Source organism: Calonectris borealis, chromosome 3 (genome assembly GCF_964195595.1).
Source record: "Calonectris borealis chromosome 3, bCalBor7.hap1.2, whole genome shotgun sequence".
NCBI classification, from domain to species: Eukaryota; Metazoa; Chordata; class Aves; order Procellariiformes; family Procellariidae; genus Calonectris; species Calonectris borealis.
This window is the reverse complement of record NC_134314.1, coordinates 74,982,012-74,997,984: the sequence shown is the minus strand read 5'-3', so window position 1 is coordinate 74,997,984 and position 15,973 is coordinate 74,982,012. Positions and strand designations below refer to the sequence as shown.

The following is a 15,973-nucleotide window of genomic DNA, read 5'->3' as shown; positions in this document are numbered from 1 at the left end:
TTAAATGGTTCTATGTACCACAGGGATTTTTAAAAGGATGCTAAGGAAGTTTAATAAGTAACTGAGAGAGAGGTAAACAGTGAATATTTAATTATGCTTTCAACCATTTCAAAACGTAATCCAATTACATAGCTTTCACCTTAGTATTTTCTACCTTTGAGAAACAGATGGTATTGTACTACCTAAAAATCCAGTTTCTCTGATATGTTTCATAATCAAGCATTCTACTTAATTCCTTCCATGACTGAACTAAAGTTCTGCTACTGCACCTGTGGTAGGATCTTTCTGTTTTATCTGTAGGGCAGTTTCCACATTGCTGTATAAGAATATCTACATCAATGAAAATGTAATCTTCTCCGCCTTTATTCTAGATTAATGGAAAACTTGTTGTTTCACATTTGGTATTAAAAAATGCTACACAAAGACCAAAAAACTCTTCTTCGTACAAAGAATTTATTCTTCTTAAGGAAATTGAAGGAAAATGGTATATAGTATATGCTATTGCCATGCTACTGTATGTCATACTATAGTTCCATGACACTATGGGAAAAAAAACTCTGAAACATTTACCATTCACTAGAACAAATAGCAATTAAACAGACATTTTAGTCTTTTTTTTTTTAATTTTAATTATAAAGGCTATGGGTTTTTTCATATGAAGAAAGCAGCTAGCTGGATCTATAAGTGATCTATGCCCACGTGTTCACTGAAGCAACAAGAAGCAACATGTAATATTATACAGCAGATACAGGATACGTATATATATTTTAAAACCAGCTATTTATTAAAGCAAACAAAAGAAACCTCTGTAAACAAATTTTTCAAAAAAGTTGTTAACTCTACAATTAATGTTAAAAACTCATGAAACTTCTTCATATTAAATATTTTGTCACTCTTTTGCAGATTCATTAATGTGTCTGTCCTATGCTTGACACAACTTGAGGTGGAATTCCTGCCACAAAGTCTCAAAACCATCTAGAAGGACATTAACGGGATGAGTACATTGAGGAAAACAAATATATAAAAATTAAATGTAGTGATAGAGAGGTCATGTCCCTTATTTGTGTAAATCCTCCATCAACACAAGAATTTGCTCATCAGTGGGGAGAACAAGAAGCCTCATCTTGGAACGTTGTTGCATAGAGTTAATTTTAGACGGATATTGACAATTGTTAAAATACATACTTGCATGCAGTTTTATAAAAATTTCAATTAATTATGTTTAAAAACAGGTGAAATTCAAACATAGGCTAAGTTGTTAGAAATTGAAATCAATTTACACTTAAGAGGAATGCATTCATCGGTGTAGAATCAAGGCTATATTATTTTATGCTACATCAAAAAGTATGTGCTTAAAAACTGTTAGAAAATGTAACTGGTTTCACAGTGTGTAACCGCCTGGGGTCTTCCCTCCCAAATCTCTTCTGTTTCTGTGACATGCTTTATTTCTGAATTTGGAACATAGCATAATGCATGCTATGGACTTATAGAGTGGTTTAATGATCCTGTTTTGTTCTCTAATACTTTCAGGACAATTCTTTACCTTTGATTTGGTTTGACTGATACTGAACACTAAGTTGATGCATTTACTGAGCTATATACCTACCTACTGAACTACAACCCTAGTTGCAACGGTTAGCAAAGAGGCCATCATTTTCTTCTAATGTGAAGTAAGGATTTTTTTCTTCTGCATCGCTTTATATTTATCTATATTGAATTTATACTGAAACTCCATGCCTGATCTGCTGGCAAGCTTTCAGTTGTTCTTCATCTCTGTTACGTTGAATAATACATTTAAAGTTTGTTGATGATACCATCTCACCAATCACCGTATTTCCCAAAGCATTAGGAACACATTAAGCTGCACATGCCTTTGTAGGACTTGACTGGTGACCTTCATACACATTAACAACTCTTTATTCCTACTCTCCACACCCTCTATTTTACTTAGTCATTTACATGGCATTCATTGGTGTAGAATCAAGACTATATTATTATTTTACGCCGCATCAAAATGTACATGCTGAAAAACGGTCAGAAAATTTACCAGTTGGCAACACAGCTCCTTGATGAACCTGAGCCAGTTGCATGGCTTCTGAAAAGATAAGCTAAGGCATAACAACCCAGTCGCTCAGGTCCACATTCTTGCTCCAGTAATTTTGAGGGGCATGTTTTTCCTTGCAGAAGCTATATTGCCTCTTTGCCTGTAAGCTACACTCAACCATGCAGTCCATAAAATTCTATCCTTTAGTGTACTGAGGACAAATGCCCCAAGTTCCAGCAGAAAATTATTTTGGATCTCAAAATAGGTCACTGTTCATTTTGTCCGTAAACAATCTCTTTCCCCAACTCTTCCAAAATGAGAAGATATGCAGAGAAGAAAATTGTTCTTCCTGCTATAGCATGACTTTATTTGAGCACTCTTTCATATGCCTTAGTCATCCCAAGTCTATGAATTCTCTGGCAGATGTTCTGCTTTTAATGCATACATGATAATATATTTCTCCTAATGCATTTAAAAACATTACTATTCATTTCTGTATCTTAAACTATTTATTCTTCAGGCTTCTTTTTGAATCTGCTTTATTGTGCTTTTAAACCTAAACTGACAAATTTGCTTCAGTCAGATAACTTCAGTTTTTCGAAGGATGACTTCTTATGTGCAATATCTTCCCTTCCCCACATACTTAGTTATACTGGCCCTTCTCTTGGTATATTTCAAGTCTTTTCTGACAGTTGCATGTTTGTTCTTTGCAGCAGGCATGGCTGTACAGATTTTATTCTGTTAACTCTTCCTTTTAGCTTCTCTTTAGCAAGTTGCCTAATTCTTTATACAATTCTGCCTTTTGAAATTAAGTACAATTATACGGGGAGTGCTAGGCTTCTGTTGCTTCTGCAAAAACACTGAAACTCAGTATATTACGGTCACTGTTATTGAGTCAGTCTTCAACTAATATTCTGAATCCATCCTAGACTCAGGAACAAGACCAAGGCTGTTTAAGAGTTTCCTAAGCCATCACATCATAAAGCAGTCATTGATCACCCCAAAAATCTGTATCACTATTGAGTATAATCTGGCAAACATATCTTCAATTCCAAAATGATGACAAGGCCCATATTTGTAAATTGGCAGCGGTGTATTCTTAAAACTGTCATAAAGCTATATTTTGTAGTAGTTTGTATTATAACTGCTTTACAATATAAACCAAACAGAAATTCTGTTGACACAGTTGTGTGTTAGGCACCAAATTAGAAACAAAAGCTTTCCAAATTTAATTCCTGGTTCTTTTAAACAATTCCTGTGTAACTCAGAGAAGCTACTGCAGATCTGTTCAAACAACCCACGTGACTCAGTGAAATTTGATTGTATTTACTCCCAAAAAGGTAAGTACTCAAACTTCTATGTGCCTCAGTGCCTTATCTGTAGAGAAGGAATATTATCACCTGTAATTTGACCATAAGCTAATTAGCATATGATTAATGGTCAGATAATAACATGGAGAGAATTACCTAATAACATTACCTGGAAAATAAAGTTGCTCTAGATGGCAGGAATAACTATTTTCCCTTACATTTAAAACTACTAAAAAAAGGCACACTTTAATAACAAAAATTATTCATCAACATTCAACTGAATTGCATTACCTGGAATTAAAAAACTATAGAACTTTTCCATGAGTTTTTGAATCAGCTGATTAGCTTTTTTGGGTCTTCCACCTCCATCACTGAGAAACTCTGGTTTACTTAGCCCAGCTTCCAGAAGGTAAATTCCAACCTGAGAAATGGTTATACAGTTAATCATTTAAGTAACTGTTAGAATGACAAGAATATTATAAACAGAAGAGTATGGAAACAACAACAGTGTTTGAAAATTAGCAGATGTAGACAGATATAACAAATCTACTAAAATCACCATATAGAGGATACAGTATGTTTCAGCTAAAAGCTTCTGTGATTCCTTCAAGTAATGCATTACTAGCAGTGCAAGAGTAAAAAGAAATTTTGGGAAAAAAACCACACTGAAAACATTTACATAAGCATGTAGAAACTATTTATTTTCATCACATTATAAAAATATATGGTAGCTGCCAGATTTTGTTGTTCAGAGGTTTTTATTTTGTATTTCAAACAAAAAAGAAGAACTTTTAAAATGCAGAACAAATATATGAACCCATACCTTTAAAGCTTGAGCCTCTCCAGGTCTTTGATAAAGCCCAATTATCTTTTTCTTTTGCAACCATCTCAAGCCTTCCAATATTTCACCACCTAAAGTTGGTTCCACCAAAATACGTTGTTCATAAGCACCCAGGTATTCTTTTGTCTCATTACTGTACTCTTCTTCACTTCTTTCATGAACACAGACCTGCAGCTGATCATCAGAGTCTCCTCTCATCAAAGTAAAACTCCTTTCATGGAATTCATCAGTTAGAATTTGCTCAGAAGGAAGATGAAGAGCAAATTCTCCCAACAAAGCTTTCCAGGACCCATCTGCACGGTATGGCAAGACTATAATATTTAGCTGTACTGACACAGGAGTCAGAATGGAATAAGAGTCTTCTTCATCGTTAACTGTCAAAAACTTAACAGATTTTGAGGCACTGCCTTCTTTTTGAATGAGATCTTCATCAGTGCTATCATCATTTATAACAATGAAGGATGCAGAAGAAGTGCTTGGACCTGAAACGTGGTCCTCATTAGTCATCTCATCATCTAATGTTATCACCTCATTTCTCCGGTCTTCATGCATATTCCAGCAGAGCTTTTTCTTCTTCTCCTCATCTATTTTTGATGGAGGTGCACGTTTTCGACGACTACTCATTTTGTCGCCTTCTCAACACTATTTTCAGTCTCTGCGAGATGAAGTAAATTAGTCAGCAATAAGTATTACAAAATCAAATGCCCACACTGAAATTTCACTGTGCAGTAGCTGCTAAACTTGCAAAAGGTTTGGACACAGACATACGCACCAAGAAATCTAACTGTTCAAAAAAGACTTAGCCTTACAGAGCCTCTCCTGTCCCTGTGCCATCACATAAAGCTGGACATGAGGCATTTGCCTTGTACTATATCTTATCATTTTGCCAGACAGCTACAGAGATCAACAAGAATGCTACATTTCACAGCTGTTACTCAGAATCTTGTGGGACAGATATAAAACAAGCAGCAGTGGAATCCCTCAAAGGCGGGGGTGGAGGGAGATGGCAAAAGAAACTCCACAAACAAAAGTCCAGGAGGTACAGGAGATTCAGGGGCGGGTGTGGAGAAACTACATACACAAAATTCTTCTTTCCTTTCAAAGCCTACATTGAGATGAAACTTTAAACAAGCTTGACACAGGGCTAGTCTGAAGCTGCCATTACATAAAGTATGGTTTAGAGCCTAAGCTATCAAGTTCTGTCCTTAGAAGTCCCTAATGACCCTCCTACCAGTATTGAATACTTTATTTTCCCAGAAAACTGTGCATCCTGGGACCTGGATATACAAATTGCTTGCAGAGGAGCCCTTACTTATTCTATTGTGCATTTCAGCGGGACCAATCAGCAAACTAAATGCATAGTCTTACTGATTTTGACTAACTGGAAGGCTAAGTCAAGATCCATATCCAACTCCTTGACTGAACCTGGGCAGTGAACAGATTTTGTGGATAAAATGCTAGAAAATAAAGTACACATGCTAAACAATACACACGAAGAAGCAGATTATGGAATATTAGACCCATCTGAGAAACTAATAACTACATACTCAAAATTACATGCCCATACTTAAATACTCAAACAAGTAGTAACCTTTTTTTTAAAAAAATACTGTTTCTGTAAAGAGTCTGAACACAGCAATAGATTTATGACCTCATATTACAGCACTATCTTTGTCAGCGAAGACAGGAAAATATTTAGATATCCATGTCAATTCAGCTTCTGTATACAACTTTTAAAGAAATATAGGAAGACGAAAGGCAAATATTCTAAGCTACTAAATGCAGTATCCCACATCCTAATGTTAAAGGGGTTTATGCTGGAACAGGGCAGAATTCCTAGAATTCCAAATAATTTTAAAAGGGTCTTATGAAAAAACCAAACAAACCCTGATTTTTATTAATCACGAAAGTCAAAAGAAACATTCAGGAATATACAAATTTTGCTGTGTTTGAATTTCAAACACAACACAATTAAGGAAAGAAACATGTGAGTTTTTCAAAATAATACTCATGCACACAGAGTGCTGCTGACAGTAAACGGAGCAAACCCCAACAGCAAGTACACGTATTATAACACCGCACTTAAAGCCAAGAAAGAAGGATTCCTGCATCACTAGGTCTGCTTGTGCACACCAACTTCTGCATCACACTCGGACGTATAAACCGGAGGGAACCGCTCCGTTCGAGTATATCTGTTTAAAACTCCTATGGCCAGGTGACGACCGTGTCTACAACGTGAAGCAATCAACCTGCAACCTGGAGCACGCAGGGAACCTGTGGCGGTCTGGAGAGGTAACAGGCGCTGCCTCCGGGGCCTGTGTAACAGCCGCGCTTCCACCGGGCACAGACGCCACACCGAGCGGCCCGCGGCTGTCACCCCCCCTCCGCCCCGTCGCCAGGACGCGGGCAGGGCTCCTTCTCCCTATCGAGGAAAGTTACTTCAAAGTCGGAAAGGAGACGCCAGCAGCGGACGAGCGCACTCCCCAGCAATCGGTGTTTCACCTCCCGCGGCACCTGCTACCGGAGAGCTCAGAGAGGCTGCGGCCGGCCCGCCCACCGCCGCAACCCCCGCCGGCACTACGCGGCCCGTGAGGCCCGGCGAGAAACGGGCAGCCGGGGCCCGGGGCACCTACCGCTCCCCGGGGGCGCTCACACAGGCCCCCGGGCCGCCCGGCCCCGCCGCAGCCCTACCGCCACCCCGCAGCCGGCCGCGGCAAGGCCGCCCCGCCGCGCTACGGCCAGTAGGTCGCCAGGCACGCAGGGCGAGCAGGCAGACAGTCTGGCCGGCCACCGCCCTCCCGAGCCCGCGGTGCGGCCCCCCGCTGCGGCCCCCGGAGCCGCGCGGGTGAGGGGAGGAGGGGGCGCAGAGCCAACCGCCACCAACCTACCGAAGGGGTAACGCTGCTGCGCCGGCCCTCGCGGCGGCTCCTTCCCCGCTGGGGGCAGCGCCCCCCGCGCAGCGGCAGCGGGGGGGCGGGCTGGGGGGGGAAGGTGGGGGGGGGGGTCAGGACCCCTCCGCCACTGGCAAAGTCGGAAGGACCTCCCGGGCGGGCGGGGGGGGGGGGGGGGGGGGGGGCGGGCACGGGGATGCGCACGCACCCGCCCTGTCCCGGCCAGCGACCAATGGGATCTGAAGAAGGTGACAGTTCTCCCCGCCCCCCACGCCAGCGGAAAAAGCAACGTGAGGGGCGGGGGGGGGGCAAAGCGGCGCAGGCGCAGACGTTCCTCCCTGGGCAAGGGGGCGGGGAAAACGCTGCTTGCCCTCAGTGGGGCGTGGCTGAGGGAGAATCAAGAACGAGGCTGTCACGTCATTGGTGGCGTGCGCAGGCGCGGGCGCGGGGGCAGCCGATCGTGGGGACAAGCGGCAGCGGGGGCGACCGGGCGGGTCTGTGTGTCCGCCGGCGGCCTCGTAGGTCGGTCCGTCTTCCCTAGGCGAAGCCTTCTGAGGCTGGGGTGGGGGGAACGGGCTGGGATATGCCCGGGAAGAAGGAGGCTGGAGGGCGTTGGGCAGGTTAAAGCCCCTCCTTGGGTCCGTGAGGTGTCTCGGGTCCCTGTGGCAGATGGTGGTGTAAGGGGTGATGGAAGAAAGTCCTCTTGGGGGGAAACTACCAAAAGCTTTTTGGCTCGAGTGACTTTTAGCACGAGTACTCGCACCGACAGTGCTTGCATCATTGCTTTAAAAAGTCTGTCAGGTGTCAAAACTGTCTCGGAGCGGAGGAGATGTCATCTTGTTTCCGTGGCCCATCCACAGGGGAAAAGGTGATGCTGAGAAGGGATTTCTCAAAGTAGTGGTGATGGTGGAAACCTTGATGCAATCCATGAGGTGAAGTGCTCTTGACAGAAAAGAGAGGCACACAAACGTCTGTTAAGTTGTGACAAGAGGGATTTAAAGAGTGGGTATCTGGGCAGTTAGCACTGCAAAAAGGTGAAATTAGTCAAATGAATTTTTAATGACAAACTTCAATAAAAACTATGAAAATATTTATCTTGTGAAATACGCAGATCCATAGCTGGGGACTTAAAACAGCTATAAATATACAAATTGGAAATCCATTTAAAATAAGTTTTTTTTTTCTTGTAGCAATCTTTTCGACCGTTTATTAGCTTTAGTCTTTACAAATGAATTCATTACTTGTCTGCCTTTGGTTTTTCCACCGTTTTCAGTGCTTTTGGAAGGGTAAGGGCTCTGTGGGTTCAGGAGCTGCTCAAAACCGTGGTGTGTAGTAGCAAAGGGAGCCTTCAGGGTGTTGGCCCTTATGCCATGGTGGTTTGGCTGTTTTAATTCACAATGTTTAGTTTGCTACGTAAGCATTTGGCATTCCTATAGGAAAATCACTTTAAAATCGTCACTCAGTCCTACGTTACAACAGTAAATTAATGCAGAACAGAGACAAAAGGGAAGACACAGTAGTGTACATTGGTAACTGGAATAATAGCAACTGAGGGGATGAAGAGCAAGCAAACCTTTTATGGGGAGGTTCCTGGGCCCGTGGGTGGGCCCAGTTTGGCATGGCTGTGACCGGGCGGGGCAGGGCTGTGGGGAGCTGGAGACCGGCCCTGCTGTGGCATTGCTGGGGCAGGGGCTGATGGCTGCGGGGAGCTGACGTGGGGTCTTGGGCTGTGGGGAGCCACGGGCGTCCGGGCAGGGACAGTCAGGGCTGGCGGTGCCCTGAGGACGCTGACGGTGGTTCTGCAAGCACAGCTTTACTGCTAGCAAGTTCTCCGACAACTGACTGAAGAAATTGTTGTGGAGGTGGCAAAAGAGCTAGTTTTTACTCAAAGTAAGAGGAAGGTCCTATTAGTTCAAAAAACTGATGGCCAGACCTGGGTCAACTTGGGGGCAGCTCACCACACGTCCCCCTGCTATGACCTCTGGCTGGGAGAACGGCATCCTGCCCCGGTAGTCAGTGCCTCTGGGTGTGCTGCCTCCTGGCACACCGGGTCCGTGCACTGCCAAACCGGTGGCTTAGAGTTGCCTTGGGAAGCTTTCAGTCTTCCTCCTAACGGAAAGGTCTTGTTAGGAGATCCTCCTCCTTTTTTTGTTGTTTTTTTTTTTTTTTTTTTTAATGGAGGCCTTTTATTTCTGGATGTGTCTTTTGGGATTTAGCTGTTGACTCAATCAGTAAGATAGTGAGCAGTTCAAGTTATGTGCTTCTCTAGGAATTTATGAAGCTACCACTTTTCACTCCCACCTCCTGGCATGCAGCCATATGCCTGGGTAGACAGCTCCTTTTAAAGGGATGACACCCAGGTTCACATTGCAAGATGTGAACATCAGATTTTCCCATCCTGAACTGACTCTCTCGATGATAGAAGTCAGGGCAGCCAGAGGACAACAACTCCCATCATGGTTACTGAGGTGAGGGCGCCATAAAAGTGGTATGCTGTCAGCCTGGGGCTGCGTGGGACCCCAAATGTGGGACTCTTCATACAAGTATCCTGCACCTGCTGTTGATGACCTGATGCTGCGAGAAAGATGGAGTCCCACCATCCCAGTGACTGCTGCTCAATCTCCTCCGCTTGATGGGAGTCAGGGCTCTACCAGCAATGGGAAATGTGAAAAAAAAAAGGCAAGTCTGCCAGGTGGAATGATCCCCTTTGCCTGCAGTCTGTAACCAAAGGTACTTGGGAATATAGGGAATGTAGACTTCACCTAGTCCATTGCAGATCACTCGCCTTTTTATTTTGGGTTTGGATGGCTCCGAAGATGGGCCTCAGGTGGTAAGCGTCCCCAGGAATACTAGCACTGGGGGCAATGCATTGCATGACTCTCCACTTGCTGCGACTAGAGACTGACGAGGTACATCAGGCCTCTGCCCATATAAAGGGTATGGAGGGGTTGTCCCAGGCATGAGTGGGACAGAGAGAAATACAAAAGGTTACCGGATTTTTCTGATGCTGAAGGTCAGTCCTGTTTAGATGTGGACTGGGCACAGCTCCTTCCAAAAGGCCTTAGATACAATATAGGCTGTGCCGCGTGCCCAGGAACTAGCCTGTATCCACTGGCTATCCAATAAAGCTAGCAAGCAACATTGTGGTATCCTACTTCATTATAAATCTGTAAAGCCTGCTTAAACATGATGGATTTACCCTGACAACAACTCGCAGTTTTTGCGGTTCAGAATTGTGAGCCCCCCAAAAGCTCTTTGTGAGAGTGAATATTCTGAATTTCTGAAGGAGCGCTAAACTTTTGGCACAGGCTTCATCCACTTCTGAATCCAGTAGCTGATGAATCATCCAGAGAAATTTCCTCATCTCCTTCAAACCGAAAAACACATTACAGATGTAATGTTCTAGCAGTAACTATCGTACCTTACCTTGGTTTCTCCAGGAACTGGTGACCATCAAAGCTTTCCCCCCTTCCCCCTAAAAGCCCAAAGAGCACTTCTTTGACTCAGACTTCTCCAACAGAAATACACGGCAACACAAAAAAAGAACAGACAAAAGTGACTGAACCAAAACATTACATCGCATATTCTCTGGCGGGAAAAGAATGGAAGAAAAAACACATGACAGATGGTAGTCAAATCACTCACCCATTATTAGAAACCGCTCCAACAGCATACACTTCAAGAATCCATATAGAAATAGCAGACAACAATCCATGCTTCAGTGAGCTCTGTTCACAGGCCAAGGGCTGTGAATCTCTTAATAAGTCCTTGTCTTTTAGTTAGCTTTTGTATTTCTGTATTGTGCATGTCTTCTCTTTAATGATTTCCTCTCCAGGGTTGGGATTTGTGCTTTCTTTGGTAGTGACGGTGGTTTTTTAAGACTTTTAATATAAAGCACTTGTGAAAGTGAACTTTATTTTCTCATCTGGATGTCATAAAAATTAGTAAGCAAGAAAGGAACCTTTCTGCTTTCAGAAGAGGGGAGAATACAATGGCACCGAGAGGGTGCCTGTTCTGCATAATGATTTCTGTCTGAGCTTCTCCTTTTCTCTCACCCCCATTCTGTAGGAAATACCTTAGTTCTCAGGATAAATGAGCTGTATTTTGAAATAAGGGTCAAGAGCAGGTGGAAGAATGGCCGTTTCTATTCTGCAGCTAATGACTAAGGATCCTAGTGATTAGTACCTAGTAATTTCCCTCCTGTTCTAAAGAACTTGAATGCATGAAAGAAGATAATTGCCATTTAATTTAATGAAATAGAAAGGAACTGTATAAAGGGAAGAGAATATGACATAAAATGAGACCGCGTGGTTTTTTTGACCACAGCTGAGAACATAGCCTCCTTTGCCTATGGATACAAATTCCCCTTTGCTCTCAGTAGCAACTCTTAAATCCCATAAAGAATAAGCAAATAAAAGCAGGAGACATGCTACTTTGCGAAGGTTTCTTTTTTTTTTCTTTTTTCTTTTCTTTTTTGAGGGAGGATGGAGAAGACAAAGCAATGTGTTAGTTGACGTGGTATTTTAGAGTCCTTTCCACCAATATTTTAGTTGCAAAGGCAAGCAGAAGTTTTCTAAAGAAAATCAAAATTGTATTTGTCTCCAGATTGATTCTGGTGGCAGGAAATGTGAATGGTTGCAGCAAGAGAATAAAACTAAGGGCAGATAGACTACATTCCCTGCACTACAATGATTGTATGTTATGCTGAAGAGCTAACTGAACCTCTGTGTGCCTCAGCAAACCAGGTAGAAAACCACTCACTGTGTTAATTGGTTTGTTAACTAGTAGGAAAAATCTTTTGACTTCTATAGATAAAAATTACCATATGATAGAAATTAAAAGATAGACCCTGATGGAGGTATAATACGGCTCCAGTCTATTCCAGATTAATTAACTCGTGGTCAGTATTCTGTGCCCTGGTAGGAAATTATGTTTGTAGGTTCAGCTTTACCCAACTTCCTTAGTGTTTGGAGTTTTAAAGTAATTTAGCTATCATAGTGGGACTTTTAAAGTGTTATCATATAATTGCCACCATCCACAGTGCATAATACTGCTTCAGGCAAAAGAGTAGAAGATTTAAATATTTTTCGGAGAGCTACAAAGAGCAGAGTATTTTTGTGTGCCAAAAGCCATCATGTAAGCCAGTAGGCTAACTCCCCGATACGCAGGGAACAATACCACAGAGCCACGGGATGGCAAGCCTCTCTTTTTTCACTTCTTCAGGCTTCAGGTCTGTTTCTTCAAAATAGCGAAGTTCAATATACCACTCGTGCCCTTCTACCTCTTAACACAGCATCTCCTGGAGGAATCTATCTGCACCCCACGGAATGACACTCTTCAGGCCATCTGTCTCAGCTCACGTGTATGCACAATTCTTGTACACCCTCGTCCATCTGCCGCTCAGCTGAGCTACGTGCTGGTTTTGTGAAAACCAGGTGATACACCTGACCTCAGGACTGACGGTAGCAGCTGATCAGTCACTGGTGGGAGTTAAGCCCATCTCCCTTTTTCCAAGAGAAAAGGACAGTTAAAAAGACTATCTAAATATAGAGCAGGAAAAAAAAATAACCATGTCATTGCATCTAGGACATCGTCTAGAGTTACTATGTAGGATTTGGAATCCAGTTCTTGGAGTTATTTAAATATATACCTAAATAAGGTGTTTTCGTTGCTTTAATACCTCTTTTATGAGCCTTATTTTTCACATAACAAAAATGTGTAAAGGAAAAGTTTGCAGTTCCTGAGAAAAAGCAAGCCCTCTAATAAAACTGGAATTAAGTAAATGAAATGTTTATTAAAAAATGTTTATTACAAAATCGGTAAAAACATTTGGAAATTTAGGCTCAAAATATAGATGTTTATAACATAATACGTGGCACAGTGGTTTGGAGGAGAGCTGAAGGACACGACAGAGAGATATTTCAGACACTTTCTTGCTGGTGAAAAATCTTTATTTTTGCACTCTGGCAAGAGAAGATTTGAATTCATAGCTGACTCTGTAATATAAAAATTAAGCCAATGAAAACTTTTGTCCAAAATTCTTATCTGTGCTCTGTGCTATGGATAAAAAGACAATTCGAAGTGAAATTGAGACAAAAATGTGCAGTCTTCTGGGACAATTTTCTTTTGACCACCTTCCTCATAAAGAAGTGAGAAGCAGTCTTTGTATTTTCTGTCAAAATATGAACTTCATCAGGGATGTTATTTCCTTGATTTGTAAAATTAGAAGTACTGAAAGATCTGCAGTACTCGAGCCACAAACCAATGTGTTTATTTAACACAGATGAAAATCTGCCTCCAAAGATGTTTTCTTCAAGTTTAACAAGGTTTGATGTTAAAATTAGTCAAGGTTGATGTAGCTTTATGGCAGAAGATTAATAATCATTCTCTTCAGAGGAGTGTTATATTTAATTATCTCTCCACAATTCACCTTCGAGCCCACCTGGATTATTACACTGACTCAGAAGAAGCACCTGGTTTTACGCGGGGGTAGGATGCGTGCTCCGCACCGCCCAGCATTTGTGCTGATGCTGAGCTGAGGGCGCGGGCACTGCTGAATCGCGGGCTGCGCAGGGCATGAGACAGCCGAGGAGGTATCGCAAAGCTGTCAGCGAATGACCCGGTGCTTCAGGGTAGTTACACCTCACCTGGATGTCATTAGTGCCAAACAGCATTTCTGGTGGAAGACATAGGATATTTCTCTCATCTGCAGTACGTGAAGGAGTTAGATAAAGAAGCCTCTGCGGCACTACACCACAAGGGAGTTGCAGCGAGGCAGTTCTCGGCTGGGCAGCAGAACTGGCTGCTTCGTGCTGCTAATGCAATGGGATCTTACAGCTTTTCTCTGAAAGGCACAGTAAATCCGGAACAGGAGAAGCCCGAGTGGGGTAGTACAAGGCTGATGCTGCTCTTCAGGGAGAAATGTTAAGAGACCAGAAGCCTCTAGACCCCCAGCCGTCTTGGGCACTGTGGATCCCTGGAGCAAGCCTCTAGTGGAGAGGAGCCTGAAGCATCCCCGAGCTGACCTTTCACTTTGGCCTGGGGCATTAACTCACTAAGGCAGCAACCTTAACTAATGAGAAAGAATATTTCCTCTGGATATAAATGTCATTGTGCTTCCAATAATACATACACTTACACTTCATTAATCAGACTATGTTTTTGCATGTCTTTGGCCTAAAACTTAGAAATGCAGTGGTCAATGAGCAATGAGAAGTTGGTTTGGGGCCCCAAATGTGTGTTTCGTTTTGTTTTTCTACATGGTACCACAGGGAGCCCAACCTAGTGGGGACTGATGGAACGGCCCGAGTAAATGAGCAGCTCTAGTTCGTGGTTTATAACCAACACAAGAGGTGCAAGCAATTTAAGTTCTTTATTTTGATATTTCTATGCGTAGCCATCTTTTCCAATTACAGAAATTTGTAACTGAATTCTAATATTTTTCTTTAATCTCCAATATCTGTAGATTCTCTTTTCATTAGTTTCTACTTTGCCTTTCCTCATCCAACCAAACCCAGCTGCGTGGATTGCGTTCTAGCTATAAAACAGTAATAAAAAATAATTCCGTGTCTACTGTACTCTCACCAGGGTAGATGCATAATCTGTTATGTAGCACTACAGTGGCAAAGTTAGTACAGAAATTTCAATAATAAACCATGCTTCAACCCGATCTCCTTCCTGCTTTCAGTGCTCAAGGGGTTTTCTTTTTGCCTTGTTTTGTTCTAAGGCATTTTCCTACCTGGTGTCCCATCTGTGTACCACAGGACTGTTCATGCTTCTTAGCTGGGGTTGGTAGCATCCACCTTCTCTGGCTGGGGAAATGAGTCAGCAGAAATGACTGTGCATCACTGAAGACAGTCTCAGGGAAAAAACCACCCCGTCACACAAGAAAACAATGAAATATTACATCTCACAACCCTGCTTGAGCAAAAATAAACCTTTTTAATTGAGGAGATAATTGGGAGGTGCAAAGGGATGGGAGAACAGGCTTTTATTTGAAAAATGATTGTGAGAGAAAGTAACGGGGTCAGAGCAAAATAAATCTTTTCCTTTTTTTTCCGACAAAGTATTGCTTTTCATTAACTTCAGTTTTTTTCTCTAGGCAATAGGAACAGAATACAAAAACATTGCAAAAAATATTCTCCTAGGATGCTTATGGGCGTGCAGATGTTCCTAATAGATGAAGTCCTGGGTCTGCAGCACAGATGGAAAGTGATAAATGATTAAGATGTTATAGGATATAAATAACAATACTACGATGTTGTGTGTAGAGATATCAGCAGAACAAGGAATGCTTATCTTCTGGCTTGATAAGCATCTTGCTTATGGCTTATCACAAGTTGCAGCAGTTCTGGCTCCTGCCCAAATCATAAGTCGGAGTATCTCTGCCAGGGCCCCGGGGGCACCGCCAGCCCTGACTGTCCCTGCCTGGCCACCCCAGCAGCTCTCTGCCCCCGGCTGCCCCGCTGGGGCAGTGGGACGGGCCCCGGCTGCCAGGCTCTGCCCCGACAGATCCCCATGGGGAGCCCTGCGACGTCTCTGCTCCGCAAGGAGAGCAACAAGCCTGCTTCTACCACAGGTCAAGGATGGTTTTTCCTTTTCCCTGCAGTTGGAAACAGCATTTGTCAGGAAGTCTTCCAGAAAAGATTAACCCAGTGGGAAATACCCACAATATCCAGTTTTAATCCAAATGCTTAGAAATGTGGTAGTGCTGTGCACAGCTGCTGGCGGGGTCCTATGAAGAGAGAAGGGTCGGGCGAGGTTCCTGCACTCGCTGCTGCCCAGGGGTCGGTCCAGCTCTGGGCACAGGTCAGTGCGTTGTTAATGAGCGTGGTGTCAGAAGACCTGAAGACAGACATCGCTGGTAACACAAGAAAGGCTAGGTTAT

At 43.0% G+C, this 15,973-nt stretch overlaps 1 protein-coding gene across 14 annotated transcripts in view; it reads right to left on the bottom strand.

The window, feature by feature from the left end:
• Positions 1-7,246, bottom strand: part of SHPRH (SNF2 histone linker PHD RING helicase) — a 57,870-nt gene extending 50,624 nt beyond the window's left edge. For 6 of the 14 annotated variants that reach the window (XR_012673035.1, XR_012673036.1, XR_012673039.1 and 3 more), the window contains exons 1-3: positions 6,445-6,800; positions 4,178-4,850; positions 3,646-3,775 (exon numbers count right to left, since the gene is read on the bottom strand). Coding sequence is in view for 8 of the 14 variants with exons in the window: in XM_075146216.1 (XP_075002317.1) it covers positions 3,646-3,775; positions 4,178-4,819 (772 nt within the window). In the remaining 6 variants the exon portion in view is untranslated. Of the gene's footprint in view, positions 1-3,645; positions 3,776-4,177; positions 4,851-6,444; positions 6,804-7,083 lie in introns of those variants that run through there. The other 8 variants (XR_012673034.1, XM_075146219.1, XM_075146220.1 and 5 more) reach the window with 4 other exon arrangements.
• Between the last annotated feature and the right edge of the window lie 8,727 nt (positions 7,247-15,973).